This window comes from Phoca vitulina, unplaced genomic scaffold (genome assembly GCF_004348235.1).
Source record: "Phoca vitulina isolate PV1807 unplaced genomic scaffold, GSC_HSeal_1.0 scaffold37, whole genome shotgun sequence".
NCBI lineage: Eukaryota > Metazoa > Chordata > Mammalia > Carnivora > Phocidae > Phoca > Phoca vitulina.
This window is the reverse complement of record NW_022589740.1, coordinates 18855604-18873920: the sequence shown is the minus strand read 5'-3', so window position 1 is coordinate 18873920 and position 18317 is coordinate 18855604. Positions and strand designations below refer to the sequence as shown.

At 42.9% G+C, this 18317-nt stretch overlaps 1 protein-coding gene across 3 annotated transcripts in view; it reads right to left on the bottom strand.

Annotated features, from left to right (window-relative positions):
* TLE4 (TLE family member 4, transcriptional corepressor) overlaps positions 1-18317 on the bottom strand; it is a 141300-nt gene that overhangs the window by 10498 nt on the left and 112485 nt on the right. For all 3 annotated transcript variants that reach the window (XM_032427663.1, XM_032427664.1, XM_032427665.1), the window contains 6 exons: positions 10968-11087; positions 9916-9969; positions 8821-8973; positions 7493-7625; positions 7016-7209; positions 6457-6533 (listed from right to left, as the gene is read on the bottom strand). In XM_032427663.1, the coding sequence (XP_032283554.1) occupies positions 6457-6533; positions 7016-7209; positions 7493-7625; positions 8821-8973; positions 9916-9969; positions 10968-11087 (731 nt within the window). The remainder of the gene's footprint in view (positions 1-6456; positions 6534-7015; positions 7210-7492; positions 7626-8820; positions 8974-9915; positions 9970-10967; positions 11088-18317) is intronic.

Below are 18317 nucleotides of genomic sequence, written 5' to 3'. Positions count from 1 at the left end.
ATCAGATGCCGAGACACACACACACACACACACACACACACACACACACACACACGGTACACAGGTCTAGGCACCATATGAGCGGAGCCAAGGAGAAAGGATGCAGGCCCTGCACACATCGAGGGGGGATGTGGAATGTGCCAGGTAGAGGAACAAAGCAGAGTCCCTAGAACAGAACCAAGAGAGAACGGAAATGCACACTCAGTGGAGAGCGGCAGCCTGGAGACAGACGGAGGGCAGCAGGAAAAAGGGCCTGGCGGCCTGAGAGGAGGAATGCGGATACCATCCTGGGTGGAATGGGAAGTCACTGGGACTTCTGGGCAGGGAGGGACAGGATTTGGTTAATGTTTTCTAAGTGTCATTCTAGCTGCTGGGTGAAGAATGGGTTCTAGGTGGCAGAACAGGAAAAGGACCACTGGACAGGAGGTCTGTGCAGTAATCGAGAGGAGAAGCCAGGGGCTGGGCCTGGGAGACAGTGAGACAGCTGAAACAGATGTGCAATTTAAAAGCTCACTCTGGCTGGGTGGAAGGAGAGAAGGAGAGAAGGCTGCGCTGGACGGGACATCAGGGTTCTGGAAGTGACACAGTGAAGGGCAGGGATGAGACTTTCCTCGTGAGCCTGTGAAGAGGTAACTGAAGGCAAGAAGGACAGCTACAGTCGACGTGGTCCAAGCCCCAAGACGAGGTTACTGGGGGCTGACCTTGTGAACACCAGAGTCACCCGGAATGATGGCAGGCTCTGAGGGAAGGCAGACCATAAGCCAAGTGTCAAGGCTTTAATAAGCGGGAAATCCCCCAACAAGGTTTGTAAAGATGGGTAGAATCCAATGACACAAGCCTGAAAGGGCAGAGTTTTCACAAAAATATTGAGGAGTTCAGTTCTAGAAAAGACTGGTGGCGGTGGGGAGGGGATGATACAGCCTTTATCACCCCATCATTGGCCCTGAGGATTTCAGGATATGAAACAAATGAAGGGGCGCCCCCTCAGAGAGCTGCAGGTGGAGGGGTCCCCATGGGAGAAAGCCAGGTGTCAACAGGCAAGGAGGGGAAAGCAGCAGCGCCTGCAGAGAAAGGCTGAGACTCTGAGGGATGACGATGGAGGAAAAGGCTAATTGATTTAGCAATTAAAGAGGTCATGAGGACTAAATCTTAAAGGAAGAGAGAAGAAGGTTATTCCAAGTTTAGATGGTGTTATACATTCTTAATGATAATTTACTTGAAAAGCCATCCCTCCTCTCCTCTCTAGTATCACTAAGTGGTTTTTAAAGAGCATTGAGAATTTAAATAGTTAAGAAACCAGACACACGATTTCTTTCGAGGTTTTTGGTATGGACATTCTTCAACTCAACCACAACCACTCTGTGAGCACCTACTGTGTTCCTGGAACTCCCTTTAACAAGAACGTCAAAAGCCTACTTGCATTAAGGCTATAACGTGGTCCTCTGTTTGCTATTGGTACATGTAAGATACTCAGGACTGGAAAAAATAAAACTCTAGTAGATTATCAGATTTCAACTAACTTTGATGTGTAGTTGGCAAGGTGTATTGGAATGTGTAACGAAAGCCAACCTTTCTAGAAATCAGAAACCCAGGCTTGAAGAACTGTTCTTTTTCTACCGGATTAAATGTATCAGTAAGGCCTCTTAGCCACACGCCTGGATACAGACATCATGCTAAGAATACAAAATGAGGTACGGCACTGGCCTTGCCCCCGAGTGGCTTCTAATCTAGCAAGTGTGATGAGAAAAGCACAGAAGTGGCCACGGTACCAGGTGGAAGATGAAAAGTAGAAGTTCTGTGGTGGTTCAAAAAGAAAAGACAAAGCTTACGTTTCAATAGTGACATGGTACTAGAGATGGGTTTTGCAGAATGGAGGGAATCTCACCGAAGAGGGAGGAACACGGAAAAACAATTCCGGGGGGGGGGGGGTGCAGAAACAGCAGAGAGCAAGGGCTCTAAAAGGATGGGGTACAATAATGGAAATTTCTGGACTGGTTTTGATCCAAGGATTCATTTACTCAATAACGACCCTGTGGTTAAGTGGTTAGAGGGGCTGGCCTGAGCACAGTCTGATCAAATGTATCAGGAATATATACATTTATACTACCCCCCCCACACACACAGATTGCTATCTATCTGCTAGAAAAGGGAGGGCTGTAGAAAGGGAGGGCCTACAATGCCAGCCTGAGAACTCCACAGAATTCACTAAAGGGTTTTTGGAGGGAGAATAGGTAGGACACTATTGGGGCAACTGACAGAATACATTTGATCGCAAAGAATACAATGGGTAGGAGGAGAAAGAGACAATTATTCCAATAATCGAGACGCAAGGTAATGGGGGACCTGAACTAGGCTAGGTCAAGGAAGACACTAAAAATTCTGCAGGACTTAACGAATGAGATGTGAGGAAGGAGCCAATAATTATTGAGTTTCTGAGCTTAGGAAACAAGGACGAAAATACCAATAGTCCTGATGGGCAATGTGGGAGAAGACCTAGTCTGGGGAAGAAGCATCACGATATGATGACTCTGAAGTGCAAGTAATACACACTCCAGATATCTGAGATGTCCAGCAAATAACTACTATTGTAGGGCTGGAGGGAGAGGGTCAGGGAACCAGAGAATACAGTGACGTGCACTCTTCCGAAACACACACACACACACACACACACGCGCAAGCATGTGTGCGCGCAGGAGGTGAAAGCACTGAGAGCTCTCTAAGAAGGTGGTAAAGAGAACAGAAACAGCTAGGACTCTGTGACAGAACTACACTTCACACAATCAAGGCATCTGCAAATCGCTCTTTTTAAAACATGTGCACTGAAGATGCTATTTTATCTGAATCATCATCTTTTGATGAAAACTCAGCATATTTAAAGAAGATCCTTGGCCTTCCCACCCCGACCTCATTTACCCGCTCTAAAAGGCCCAGTTCTGTAATACTGCACTCATCTTTCTCATACTTCGCAACACTTTCTCCAAAGTTTTCAATGTCTGACGAGATGGGACTAGACCCTGAATTCACAATAAAAGGTCTGGCCATTGTACTTTATAAAGTATGCTAGAAAATCAGGTTCTAAGTAGCATATGAACCCACTAGTAGGTCAGCCAAGCAACAAATAATTGTTAAGGGCTTGCTGTGTGTCAAGCATTGTTCCTATTTTGAAAAATCCTGCTTTATAAAAACAAACAGAACAGGGAGAAATTTCGGAATTGTGAGCAGCCCCAAACCAACAAACCTGAGCTCTTCTGTCACGGCTGCATCCATATGCCATGTCCCATAATATAATTAGTACTATGGTTTTAATTGGATAGTTTTACACTATTTATAGATGTCTCATTAAAGTAACAGGTGAGAGAAAAAGTCCATTTTGGGCTTATGTTGAAATTAAACTATGCTGTCATTCCAATTACAAATTGAGTGGAACTCTTGCTAATTCACCAGAATAGACAAGAAGCCCCAGTGTGAATTATTAAATAAACGCTACTTTATTCATTAGTTGGTTGACATGCATTTAATTATAACTTTTGATAACATCTAGCAATTCATTCTGTAAAAATAATTAGGACAGAGATACACAGCTGTTTTAAATCTTTCTGGAGAAAGGCAGTTTACTTTGTGTATGTGGTAGGGGAAGCCTTTAGGTGATTTTGTTTTATGTTCTAGCACAAAAAAAATAGTTGTTTCTGTCGGAACACGCACAAGATGAAGTTTCACAATTCTGTATCTTAAGATCTGAAGAGCCACCTGTTATAATCATTTCTGAAAAACCTGTAATAAAAATATATTATCCCTATATGCATAAATGAATGTGAATTTACATCTCTTGACGCCCTCTTGTATAAGACACACCAATGACAGGAACGTTGGAGACTAATTTACTCAATCTAATTTTCTTGGGTCCTTTCTGCCCACTACAGAAATGCAGTTCAGTTCAGTTGCGTAAGCAGCTGAAAGCCTGATAATGAATGCCCTGGGGCAAAGCTAAGCTGGAAATGACGCTGCGGTTACTTAAAGAGCCCCATACACCAAACACGGGACTAAACATGTAACATCTTATCTCACCCTTACGCCCTGCTTGTCAGGGAGGTTCCATCCCTGGTTTACAGATGAGCCAACTGAAGCTCACAAAGTTAAGAAACTGTCTTCTAGTTGTCAATTGGCAGAGTAAAAACTCAAATTTTGATCTGTCACACTCCGGAACTCACTGTCGACCACACCATGCTCTCTCTGGGATTCCTAATGTCATCTGCCAACTGCATGAGATGTGGCTCTATCACTCCCGGAACGAAAATTTGCAACCATCCTCAAACTCATCAACCTTCCCCAAAGGATCGCAACAAGTCTATAATGCTAAGAATCAAGACTAGGGGTAGGAAGAGAGTCCAGCTCAAGGCTCAGAAGTGCCTCCTGAATCAGACCAGCTCTAACTCGACAGTGGTTCAGTTGGCCCAAAGCTAAACCAAGACTGTCATTCTTCTTTATAGGCACCTAACACCCCTTCACCTCTCTTCACCCCTTGTGGCCCCCGAGCAGTAGCTGAGATGAGAAGCACCAGCTCTACCGCTCTAGTGCTTATACCAGAGCTCTGGTGCAACAGCTAGTTAACCAAGTGGTAACTAGGCAGTACCCGAACATGGGATAATACCTTTTCCCTAAGGAAAGCTCTCCATCCCCACAGGTTCGTATGGAACTCATAGGTATTTGAGTTATTTGATTAATCCTATGACCTTGTTATTTAGTCACTGCCTGAAAGAGACCAAACTTTCACCTTCAAATACATCAGAGTTCTTGGTCAACAAGACTTGTAAGTCAGTCAACAACTATTTGCAGAACACACACAAGTACACAGAATTTTATGGTAATGGGTATTTATACCTTCAATTCGCAGGGAACTTAAAGTCTAATTTGCCTTGCCTCCCTTATTAATCAGTCAAATATTTACGGAGCAACTTGGCTATGGAGCCAGCATTGTGTTTGATGCAACAGGGAAGTTTAGCACAGATCTGTACAGAAGGAGGTTACCCAACAAGTTACATGTAAGAAATAACACGGTGACAACTAAGCGCCTGAGTGTACAGCAGTGAATAAATAGGCAGTGGGAGATGAGAGAAGAGAGAGACTGGCTGGCTCACCTGCATGCTCTCTCTACTGCGCGTGCGCTCTCTCTCCCTTTCTCACTCATTTAAAAAGTATGTACTGTGAGCACCAACTACGAACCAGGTACCACTCTAGGCAGCGGAGCTACTTCTATAACTGAATAGCAGAGAGTTCTGTTCTGCTCTCATGGAACTTACATTCAAGCAGGGAGAGGCCGATCACGGCTACAGACAAGTACGAAAAAGGCAGGCAGTAGAAGAGAACAACAATAAGGAGAGGAAGGGAGAGAAGGATGCTCTTTTAGATCGGGCTGGCAGGGAAGAATGCTCTAATAAGTGACATTTTAGCAGACACTTTTGAAGTGAGACAATAAGCCACAGAAAAAGTACTGCAGGAAGGGCCAGTAAGAGCAAATGCCCCGAGGCAGCCAAGCCACCAAGGAAGCCTCTGGGGGAAGGGACTTCGAGGCTACTGAGGGTCAAGTGTGGGTAGCAGAGGGCTGGGAGGAAGCACCAGCCTGGAGAAGCAGCGTGGGTACAGCATGTGTGGCGACAGGATGCCAGCAGAAAGAGCCAGGAGCATAAATACACACACGTGACTAATAAGGCAGGGAGGGTCTGCGGGATGCTTCCCAAACAGAGGAGAGAGGAAGCTGGGATTTTAAGGGAAGAGCGGGTTATTTTGTAGTCAAGTCTTTGTATCTGGGAAGATGAAGCCAGAGAGCAGAGAGAACCGTGCATAGGTAGTAATAAAAAGGTGCGCTGGACTGAAATGAAGGATATGGAACGAAATATGGTGAGAGATTAGAATGTATAAGAAGGGGCTGGAAAAACTGATGTGTGCATCTTGCCTTCATAACTCAAGGGGACTGTGAATGCAGACGCTCCAAATATCCAGCTCACGGGACAAGAAGCCAAATGAGCAAAGCCACCTTTTCCGCAAACACAACTGAGCATAAGACCACACTTCTTTCTTCTCACAGCCTTTGAAGTTTGGCACGTTTTTTCCCAACACGCTCAAATTTTGAGCATCCAGGTTTGCACATAAGACGGTTTTTTTCAAGGCAACAAAAGAATTCAGTAACAGACGTAGAGAAGACCTGACTGCTGCAGATGCCTCAGTAATTTGCATTTCCATATTAGAAGCTCAAGATTTTAAATTGAAAATACAAAACTCCACCTCATTACTTCTTTCCTTGTGCGAAGAGAAAATGGAAATTCTTTGCAACGAAAAAAAAAAAAAAACCGTTGAGCTCCAGGAAATCCCCCCCGCTGCCTAGCAGTGCTCAGCCGAGAGGGCCGGCAAGGGCCCAGGGTCTGGCACACGGCGGTGAGCATGAGGCTCAGGGGTACTCACGGTTTTCCTCCCGGAATGCCTGTCAGGTTTGGAGGTATGGCTGGCACGCGCATGTGATGGTGTGGATCAAATCCAACCTACAATTTTCCCAAGCAAAACAACAAAAACATATGCAGTTACATTAACTCATCTCAGCCTACTGAATACCTCTCTAGGTCTTGGGAGAACACAGACTTTAAATACGATTTTAGAGATAGACAGACAGACATATCTACTGATGAAAAGACAGGATGTTTATGATTTTCGGGGTAACATACACGAAAAAAAATTATTTGTATAATTTTTGAAGCTTATAATGGAAACATAGGGTTCACTACATTCATGATCGTTTGCTCTGCTCTTGTAGGTTTAAAAGTAAAAGTAAACCTAAAATAACAAGGACATTTCCTCTCCTTAGAAAAGGAAATGGATCTCACCGTACAACTGTGTGTAGTTTAATTTACAGACAGGACGGGTCCCTCTACAAATACCTCAAATTACATATACTACGTTCAAAAATACGTCTGGCGATCCTGTGAGCCATGGCATGGGCTGGTTTCTCGAAGGCCCACAAACGTACCACCGGCGATCTCCCGTAGGCGGCGGCCGCGGCAGCAGCGGCGGCGGCCGCGCTCATCTGCGGAGAGATGTTGTGTAGCCCGGCATAGGCGGCGCCGGGACTGGTCAGCTCCCCGTTCATCCCGGCGTGGGGCACGATCCCGAATGGGGTTGGATATGGACAAGGGACTGCCATCGGGGTCCTGAGGCTTGAGGCTACAGACCAAAATGAAAGGAGAACAGAAAAACCAAGAACACGGGAGACAGTAAGGAAGTAAGGCATTAACATATACCTTAAAGAAAAATAGTGTCCGGGGCTCAAATTTGCTTAATGTAATATTCTCAAAAATCATCAAGGCGTTTGGTTCAGGTTAAATAAGTAACTCTAACAGCTTTACAAGGCTGGTTATTACTACTCTTACGGTAATGCACTGTTTAAATTGCTTTAATGTCTTTAAAACCATGAAGCATAAATACACAGAAAACCCTTCTTACTAACCCAAGGGGTCGACTCCCGGTGGTTTTCCAGGCACAGGCCTCAATCCGGGAGTGGAGTTACTGCCTGGAGTGGGTGCATCGGTTCGTGGAGTAGGGGTATTGGACTTGGAAACAGGAGTAGTAGATTTTTCATTCTAACAAGAGATGGAAGAGAATAGAGTGGCAATCAGAACACAGTTTTAATAATGATATTAAACGTTTAAAAAGGCAAGTCAAAAGGAAAAGAGAAAGAAATGGAAAAAGTTCTTCAGGTTGGGCCTTTATTTTCCTAATTAAAAAGGACAAACCAACAAACAGAGTTCCCTGAGACCACAAAACCAACGTTCAGGAGGATATAAACTGAAGCAGAATTTAGCGTAGAATAAATGATTTCCAGGAAACTGGGTCTGAGTCAGACAGAGGCTGACAAATCATGACGTCCTGTGACCAAACACTTGCTGGTTGCTTTGATTTAAGGCTGCTTGAGCTGGGTTCCTGGTGGACTGTTCATGTCACAAGAGGCTTCCGGTTAACGGGTCCCCATAGAACAGATCCATGCCCCGATCAGCACAGAGGAGTTGCCAATACAAGAAGGCGAGAAGGCCAAGAGAGAACAACAGAAAAAAACTTAATGTAGTCCCATGCCAGACACATCCCCCTAATACGCAGACCAACTGAGGAACTTTCTTTCCTTCAGGTGTGAATTCAGAAGGTTATTTGAAAACTGAGTCTTTTTTTTTTTTTTTAAATGTTATGTTACAAGGAAATAACTGGTGAGGAAAAAGCAAGACATACACACAAAAATGCAATTAACTACAGAGCCAGAGAAGAAGGGGATATGGGGAGATTATCCTGACTTGCAAGCAGTTTCATTTTTGCATTTGTGATTTGTGGTGTGAGTCAAGGTAGACTTTTGTAAATGACAGATTATTTCTTAGATGGGAAGGGAAAATTATTGTAGTCATATATAGCTTGGTAATTCAAACAAAGCTAGCAACAAAATCACATCCCAGCCGAAAACTAAATTTACCATAAACCATAGGTGACAAAACCATCTCTGTAAGCCCAATGTGTATTTCTTCATCTTTGCTGAGACACGTTTCACTCAATTTCCCCATATCCCTCCCCCATCCTTGCAAAAAGACTCATAAAACAAACATCACCGGTAAGTCAGTAAACCCATTGTGTTCCCAAAGTATTTTTGTCAATTAAACTTGAATACTGAATGTATACATATATTTGGAAATAAGAGTCCTATAGAAAAATGTGAAAAATACCAAATTTAAAAATAATCAAAGCCAATCATCTTGAAACAGGCAAGGCTAAGAAAGATGATGAAGAACAGCTTACAAGGCTAAGTTCTTTGGATTTGGAGGAAGGAGTGCTGCTGGAGGACGCAATAGAGGCTGGACTGATGGGGGCATCTTTCTTGAGCAGGCGCGTCTTGTCCAGGCCATTCTCTCTCGGGGAGTGTGCTGGGCTCCCTCGAGGGGAAGATGGATCCTACGAAGGAACATCAAGGGCATTAATGCAGACAGCACATTCACAATGCTAGAGTACTTGAGTGTGGACGTTTCTAGCGGAAAGCATGGAGCAAAATGTTCTGTAATCGATAATAAAAGACGTACCAAATTGCTGAAGAAAATACTTGGTACTGAGGTCAAAGATATTTATAGCACAGTTGACCCTTGAATGACATGAGTTGGATCTGCGCAGGTATACTTATATGCAGATTTTTTTTGGTAAATACACTATCGTACTATAAACTGTATTTTCTCTTCCTTATGATCTTCTTAATAACATTCCTCTAGCTGTCTTTATCATAAGAATAGAGTATGTAACACACAAAATACGTGATCATCGACTGTTTATGTTATCGTAGGCTATTAATAGTTAAGTTTTGGGGGAGTTGAAAGTTATACGGGGTGGGGGGCAGCATAACGTGCAGACTTGCTGAATCACTCTGTTGTACACCTGAAACTAATGTAACATTGTGTGTCAACAACTACACTTAAATTTAAAAAAAGGTGTGGGTGTGTGTGTGTGTGGGGGGGTTACATGCATATATTCAACTTCGTGGGAGGTTGGTGCCCCTAAAACACTGCTCCCCGACATGCATTATTCAAGGGTCAGCTGTACTTACTCAAAACAAAAATCAAAACCCTGCAAATCTACAGGTCACTTGTCAGTGAGATCTGCAGGCTGACCACATAATGTCTGGTGTGCATTTATGGTGATAGCAAAAACACACTTGTATTTTTATAGAAAAGAATAGCAATAAAAAAAGGATCACTAATACATAAAATCAGTAATACATAAATTTTTCAGGTAAATAAAAAGTGGGTCCCTTTGGAAACGAAGCACATATTTTGAATACTAACTGTCTGGACGCTAGTCACTGTTACAGTGGGTAAGAGCAGGAAGCTGAATGAGCCAGAAACATACCTCATTAGAAACGTCAACCACCAAGTTGTCGTCACTCTTCTCGCCATCGCTGTCCTGCATTGACAAGTGACAAGCATTACCTCCTCCCCCAGCACAAACGCACAAAGGCCAGATTTACCCTGGATAAGTTCAGACTAATTCCTCATATCTTATAAAAACAAACTGCACCCAATAGTGCTAAACACTTTACAATGTACTATGTTCTTTAATCCTCATAATGATGTTACAAGGTAGGTAATATGATGATTCCACTTTACCATGTAAAAAAACTGAAGCTTATGGCTTGCTTGTTACTCCAGAGCATCTGGTGGAAGCTGGCATGTCCGGGCTAAATCCAGCCTACGGTTGGGTGTGATTTGTTCGCTCAGTTTAAAAAACTGGGTTAAGTAGTCACCATTTTAAAATTGGGAGGTGTCACACAAAAATCCAAACTTTCTGCTTTTTTTGAGGCCTGTAGTCTTGCGGGGCATCACCACAGGAAGCAGAGCGGGGGTTGTTGTCTGCATCCACCCCAGTCCCATCCAGCTTGCTCCCTTCACTATGTGACCTGAAGGGTTAGTCACTGAAGGAAAATGAGCTTCAACCCAGGCTAGGGACACATCTGAATGCCTCTGCAAGTTATACTCCACAAAACTCGCTTTATTCCTCAGCACAAATTCATTTCAGACATTTTAACAGGTTTTCTATGATTTTACATTTTTCCTTAACATTTCTAGTTGACCACAGAAAATTCAACCACCTTGAAATACACAGAGGGAAGCAAATACACCTCTAGAAGGGGTATTATGGGACACCCACGACATCTTCTATTAGCTGCCAGATAAAGCACTCTGTTCCGACTCACATACACACACGCACTGACCTGCACCCACAGAGGACTTCAGCTGGCCAACTGAGACACAGCTATAAACGCAACCACTATTTTTTTCTCCTAGTAGATGTTTTTCCCTCCTATGTTCTCATTTTGGTTGGTAATAGTCAAAGGGTAAAATGGCTGCTGATAAAAAGCAGAGTAAACTGGCTTCCCCCAAAGCAAAGGTGGATGAACCTACATAACGAGCTGCAATTTCCTTTTCTTCAGTTTTCTGCTTTTTGCTATCAGAGGAGTAGTCTGTGGAGTTTCTGTGCTTCTCGGCACCTCGGAAACTGGCTGACGGGGATACCGAAGAGCTCTGGAATTAGAAAAGAAAGCAGGGTTGAGAAATGACCACCCACTTAACCGTGGGTTTTTCAGGCTTCATGTCCTTTCTGTTCGTTAGTGCACACCTGCAAAACTGTTAGGAGGAGACAGGAGAGAAAGGAGGAGGTAAAAGGAAGAGGGCAACAGAGGTGGAGACAGAAAACCAGGAAAAACAGGAAAAGGGAATGAGGGGAAAAAAGGAACAAAGAGGAAAGAAGAAATAGAGACAGGACCAGAGAGGGAGCCAAGGAATAAAAAAGAAGGCAAGGAATAGCAAATTCAGAAGACAGAATGGGTCTGGTCCCAAGGAGATGTAGATTACACTGGTGAAGCAGCTTCAAAGAGGTGAGGAAGGAAGCAGAGAGAAGAGAAAATGGAAGGAAGGAAAAGGCAAGCCCCACCCCGCTCCGCCCCAAGTTCGCTGGCTGATGGGAAGGCAGTAACTTAAGCTTGTACAGAGACACTGAATATGTTAGAGTCCATCTTGAGAGAAACTAGTAATTCTTCAAAGAAAAAGGGAAGACAGGTACTCTTTGGGAATTTAAGTAACCCCCAAATGGTGATCATGTGACACAAAGGTCCTATCTACAGAATTTTGCTAAGTCCCTTGTTTTAAGGGCATGGAAGATTCAGAGTGGCAAATAAAAATAACAAAAACCAAACACCTGCAAAAATTCACTTTATTCCTTTCTGACTCCGACAGTTTTCATGAGCCTGCTCCCTTTTATCTCTGGAAACCCTGGAACCCCCATTAGGACCAGGTAACTGGGAAAGATAGTCCCTCCCTCTTGGGACCATAGTCGGAGCAGGCCATACAGGCTCAGGCAATGTCCATCATCTCTGCTCCTCCAAAGAGCTCCCAACTGGAGGAGGCCTACACACTGAAAATAAACACTGAAGCACAGAGAATGCGTCTGTCTGCCATTGAGGCCAGGGGGATTACTACTGGGCACACTGAAACAGCATGAGAGCTTAAAATCATTTATGAGGAAGTGAAGAAAGCGTCAATGAAAACTGGAAGCAACCTTATGAATTGGCTAGTGACTCAGTTCCAGACAGACCAAACACGAGCCAACTCAACATTAAGGTGAGGTGTGAGAGAGGGAGCAGGGCTGACCTGTGGAGGGTGGGTCATAAAGGCCAGAAAAGCCAAGCCCCTCAGCAGGGCACCAGCGCAGGGCTCTGAGTGCTAAATTAACCCAGGCTGGGCAGTGGAAAGAACATTTGGAGATGAGAAAACAAGTTCTAGGAAGAACAAAGAATCACCACCAGAATATCTCTTTGCCTTGCATCTAAATCAATTCAGGAAACTGTTCCATAAAGCTCTTCCTCATTGATAACTTTATTCTTCTCATATAAAACCAACCCCTTGTACCTTTTTTCCCTTTATCTTAAGTCTGATGGTAATAATTAACATTTATGAAGATACACAACATTTACAAGGGCTTTTAAATTAACTATGAGAGGCAGTGTGATATCCAGAACTGTTGGCTCTATATCCCATTTCACTTCCATTGAACCTTAATGCCACGTTTTCTTTTGTGACTAAACTTTTGAAGCCTGTTGTTAAGAGGAAAAACAATGAACTTTTTTTTCCCATGCCTGGGTCAGTATCACTACCAAGACATCACCCCCTAGTGGTCCACTGTGGTGATGGCAACTCCACCACTAGCTCCAAAGGCAGGAAGGAGGGCTAGGAATTTGGTGTCAGGGGAAGATGGGAGGAAGGACAAGTGAGTGGGTTCCCAATGAGAGGGGTAGGTATCTCTAAACCCTTCCTTCCTGTATCATTCTCTCTCAGAGTCTTCAATGAATACTCTAGATCGGAGGCACCAAACCCTGAAACTATCCCTACTCATTCACCCTTAAGCTTAATAGCAAAAAAGATGGCAGACGTTGAATTCAGTAAGGCCAAAGACCAAAGTAAAACATTAGAAGCCAAACAATTTTTAAAATTGGACAGCTTCTTCATGTATCTCTGTTGAGTTCCAATCCTCATTCCCAAGCCAACGTCGTGACCAGGTTTTTTTTGTGACCATTACTCCATCGAAATCATGCTTGCAAATATCATCTGTAAGCCGCGACCTACTATATTTGATGTCAGAACCCCCTATTTAGTTCCCCCCTCCTCCGGTCTATTCTCCACATTTCTAGGGTTCATATTTCCCAAAGAGAGATTCGACCACTTCTCACTCTTCTTTAAAAACCACCAACAGTTTCCCCACTGTCCTTAGGGGAAAAAGTCAAAATATTTCTGCACGTGGCCGTTTCCAAAGCCCTTCCCTCCACGCCCTAACCCAGGGCCCTGGCCTTAGAGCTCAGCGTTATGAGCTTGTTGTCCACTGCTCTGTGCATTTTCATTGTATCTGTAGCCTTTTTTTCCTGGCTTATGAGAATGCCCATTTCCCCTCAGTATCTTTTTGTTGAAATCCTTATTCTTAAGGACCAGCTCTAATGTCACCTTTTAAAGCTCGCTCAGACGCTGTCAGGCAGAATTAATCACTCAATTCTTCTTTGTTCCCTTAACACTTTGTTCACCCCGTGAGTAGAGCACTCGCAATCAATATGTGGCTATTTGTTTACAAGGCCACTTCCCACTACAGGCTGTGGGTTACCTGAGGTGGGGCCCCCGGCACAGTGAGCAGCAGAGAACTGCCCAGAAATGTTTTTGAACATAAATGAGCAAACATCCCCTTTGCGCTCCTCAATCTTAACCTAAAATTCATACGATACATTCCCTTTCAGAAGACCACTAGGCTGAATGGTTTACAAAGAAACCATTCATTACAGTAAGACTGGAGTAGTGCCGCCCCTGGGAATTAGCACAACCGTCGTGTCTCTTCTTCCCCCCTACTCCTCTACCTACTTCCACATGCCTTTGTCCTACTCATTTGCTATTTTACAAAAGGAAGAAAAAATTGTATGTTTGTGATTAACAACAATCTGAGCCTTTTGATTCTGAGATACTCTACTTAAAGTTATCTCCACTTTGTCCAAAAGGAAAAACTGATTTTTAAACCATTATAAAAGACTTTCTTAAAAATTACCACTAAATGGTAATGCTTATTTATTTAGATCTTTATGCTTATTTATTGATACACATGTACAAACAAGCTAGCTTTACTTTTCTTAACTGGCTGTTTCTGGCTCTGTGGGCAGTATTTTACTTGTGAAATTTTACTGCAGAACAGGGTCATATGTTGAAGTTTCCTGGTAGAATGATAAAGTAGTTAATTATCACTAGCATTTAAAGGTTAAGCTACACAATGGGCAATGGGGCAATCAGCAATGTTCTAATAACATAATTGCTCTGGAATCAAATTGGACTTGGCACAGACTCTCATCGTGAATCTTACAAGTCCACCACTGAGCCACTGGAAGGCCACTTGGATTTTTGCTGAGCATGTGAACAGGAGGAATTAAGTAAATACTTTTAAAGACAAAGTCCGGTTCTACTAGAAAATATTTTTATTTCTCTATCATTATTTTAAAAGCTTACCTAGGTTAGATTTTCCCTAACTTACTACACAGGAAACTTAACTGGAGCTGCATCATGACTGTGAATAAATCTACAAATGTAGTAACATTTTCTCATTACAGATTGATCATGTGACTATATCGGCGAATTCGTTAAGAATGGAGGGCCATAACAATCAGAAAAATGAAGGGGGGGGAATCGGAGAGGGAGACGAACCATGAAAGACTATGGACTCTGAGAAACAAACTGAGGGTTCTAGAGGGGAGGGGGTGGGGGGATGGGTTAGCCTGGTGATGGGTATTAAAGAGGAAACGTATTGAATGGAGCACTGGGTGGTATACGCAAACAATGAATCATGGGACACTACATCAAAAACTAATGATGTAATGTATGGTGATTAACATAACAAAAAAAGCAGTGGCCGATCAAGACAAGGCAAAAGACCTTAAATGTGAATGTTTACTAGAAAACTCTGTATTTTTAAAAATGAAACACATCATTGGGATAGTAAAAAGAACAAAGTAGATGTTTAATGAAAGAAAAGAAGGGGGGAGAGCAAGGACAAACTAGGGGAAAAATACTAAAAATTTGTTAAGCCTTATTATATGGAAATCCCAATTGCTTTGAAAGCAAAAGATAAGCTTTAAAAGAGTTACTCTTAACATTACAAATCATATTTCATCTCCAAATGAGAAAATTCTAGATCCTGGTTTGAAACCCAACCAAGACTTTACTAAGGTTATTGACCAAGTCAGACTAAACACGGAGACCTCCCGCAATTGAAGTGGATGGCCCCACCCTTTCACCTTTACTCCTCTGCCACCTCAAGATCAAAGATGACCATGTATGACAAAGAGTTCTATAAAGTACACCCCCCCAAAAAAAACAAGGGGTACTGTTGTTACAATTAGCTAGTTTTAATAACAGGTAGCACAGATTTTACTAGCAGGCAATAGCATCTGTCTGGAGTCAGACTGCCTGTCTGGATTTGAGTCTAGAGTTTTCCACTTAATAGCTGTGTAGCCTTGGGGATATTGCTCAGTCTCAGTCTCTGTAGTCTGGGACAAGAACACCCCGCCCACTCTCCCTCCCTGGGCTGCTTTGAGGACTAGGTGAAAGAATCTCCATAAAGTAGTACAAGGCACAGTCCCAGACAGATAACCGAGCCCCTCTGCAACAGCAACTCGGCACTGGGGCTGCACTGCACGCTATTTACTACAGAGCTGGTGTGGCTCTTCTATTTTAAGCCTCACATAAGGGCTATTCTCGGCTTCTGTGTAGCACTACCCCTCAGCACAGATATACAGATGGTCCATAATGATGGGGTTTCAATAGGCTGCTATTAACCAAAACACATCTTCTTTAAACACAATAAGGTTTTGGTTCAATACTGCAGGCAGGACTATAAGTACCACCTCCATATCGGACTTTCTAATTTGATTTCAAATGCACATCAAGCTAATTCTGCTTGCCATCCGTGTAAGTTCGTATGTCCCTGCCCACTTACAAGATTCCAACCAGAAGGAATGGTTGGACAACCATGATCAAAAACTCTAAAACTCACTTGTTATGGTTTGTCTGTTCATCAGCTACAGCCTTCCAACACCCCATCTACTTGGTACCAAAGGGTAAATCCATTTTCAAACAGATAAAGGGGATAATAACAGGGCAAGAGATAACCACAAAAATCTGGCTAGGGTTTTGCCCTCCCCTTATAATTGTTGTCCAGGCCTACTTTACTCAAAACCAGCCCAGTTTAGAAGATAAATTATACTGCTAGTCGAACCGTAGTTCACTCAGTACAGGAATTAGTTTGGGTCAGGGACAATTCAGAGGGAGCTGGTTAATGGCAGCGGCGGGGGGGGGGGGGGGGGGGGGGGGGGGGGGGGGGAGGGCAGGACGGAGAAGGCAGGCTCAAGAGGCCTGTTGACCCTTCACTGATGCCATAACTAAAGTCCTCAAGCATCATTTCCTCTGTAACAACAACAACAAAACAGATGACTAAAACAGAAAGGAATACTGTTGACTCTTGAATTCAGAAAGGCCAACATACTACCTGAGATCAGCAGGGACTCGGCCCACTCCCCCTCCTAAGCAGAAGGGCCTTCAGTAGGAGGAGCCCTACAATCATGAGCCACCCTGGGTCAATATGTTCACTAGTCCTCAAAGCATTTCAGAGTTATGAAAGACTTTCAACTAGTTCTGAAGTAAAAGTAATACAATACCCTCAATAAACCTATATATACCAAACATAGTACCATTCCCCAGTGCATTTCTGATTGAGGTTTTATTGTACAGTATTATACAAAATGTTTGTATTTCTATTCATACAGGTCTTTATAACTAATAAAACATTTTAATATTTACTATCCCACCTATTAAAAAAACAACCAGCAGAGATGGAGAAAATAATCCTCAGTTGGGAAAAATGAAAAAATAAAAATTATTTGGCTAAAATATACACATCTTACATACGGCTCATAACATGCAAATTTATGTAAATTAGCTTAAATTTTATAGCACGCTCATGGTGAAAAACCTGAATATGGTAGGGCTCTAAGCCAGTCACTGGTGTCAGTTTACTGCTCGTTTCAGTAAGACTTTTTTTTTAAAATAACCTGCTTGATTAAGGAAGTCATTAAAAACACAATCTGTATATAACCCTCACAGAACTTGCTTTTTCCAAATTAACATAAATCAAAATTCACCTTCAAAAATGACCGGGACTTTCTGAAGACCTGCCCTTGGTAAAATATAATCTCCGTATAAAGTAATGAATCTGTTCTTAATAAGTGTTTCATCTTCTACAACATGTCATGAACAATGCGTTCTTTAAAAATGTTCTATTGTTGTCTTTGTCTTTCTACTTCTCTCCTGATACTCGGGGCAAAATAAATTTCTCTGGCAGATAATCAAAACAAGAGGAACTGACAGAGGAATGATTAAGAAGAGAGGCAGTATCCACAATGGTTATGGTATGGGCATGAGGGTCAGACAGCCCTGGGTTCCAAACTAGGCTGTACCACCAGCTGTGTGACCTTGGACAAGTTAATGAACTTCTCTAAGCTTCCAGTTCCCCAGTGGGCAAAACGAGGCTCACCGGAGTACCTGCTTAGAAGACTGCCGCTAAGATGAAGGAGAGCGCATCATGAAGAGCTACAACTCCTATGCTAATGTGAAAGCACCACACAATCTCAGTCTACTTACAGGCTCTTTGAACAAGTAGTTACTGAACACCCGCTAAAGTACAGAAATACAAAGATGAATGAAATCTGCATCTTGCCCTCCAGAAGGCTTCCTGAGTTAAAAATACTTAGAATACAAAAGTCCTACATATTTTTTGCTTCATGCAATAAAATATACAGCACTTCAATATTTAGTCATTCATGTTTTGTTTCCATGGCCTCAGCATTATGTATTACTTGGTCAGGATAAAATGCTATAATAATTTATAAGGTATCAATAAAATTGATTTTAAATTAGAACATTATCTTAATGTCCTCCTGGGGTTTCTTGACTGTTATTTCCTCTTCCTGGAATAAAGCTGTTGGCTCCACCCCAGAAATTTCATTAAATACAGTTACTTTAGCTGGCGAGCTGGGCTGCTGGAACATGATGCTTTGACACCAAACATACAGGTCTGATTCTTGTGTGGGCAGCTTAGCTTCCCGCTCTTGATAGCCAACCGTCTGCTCTTGGTCTGAACTGCAGGTCATGTGAGCACGCAAACTCGGAGAACGAGAA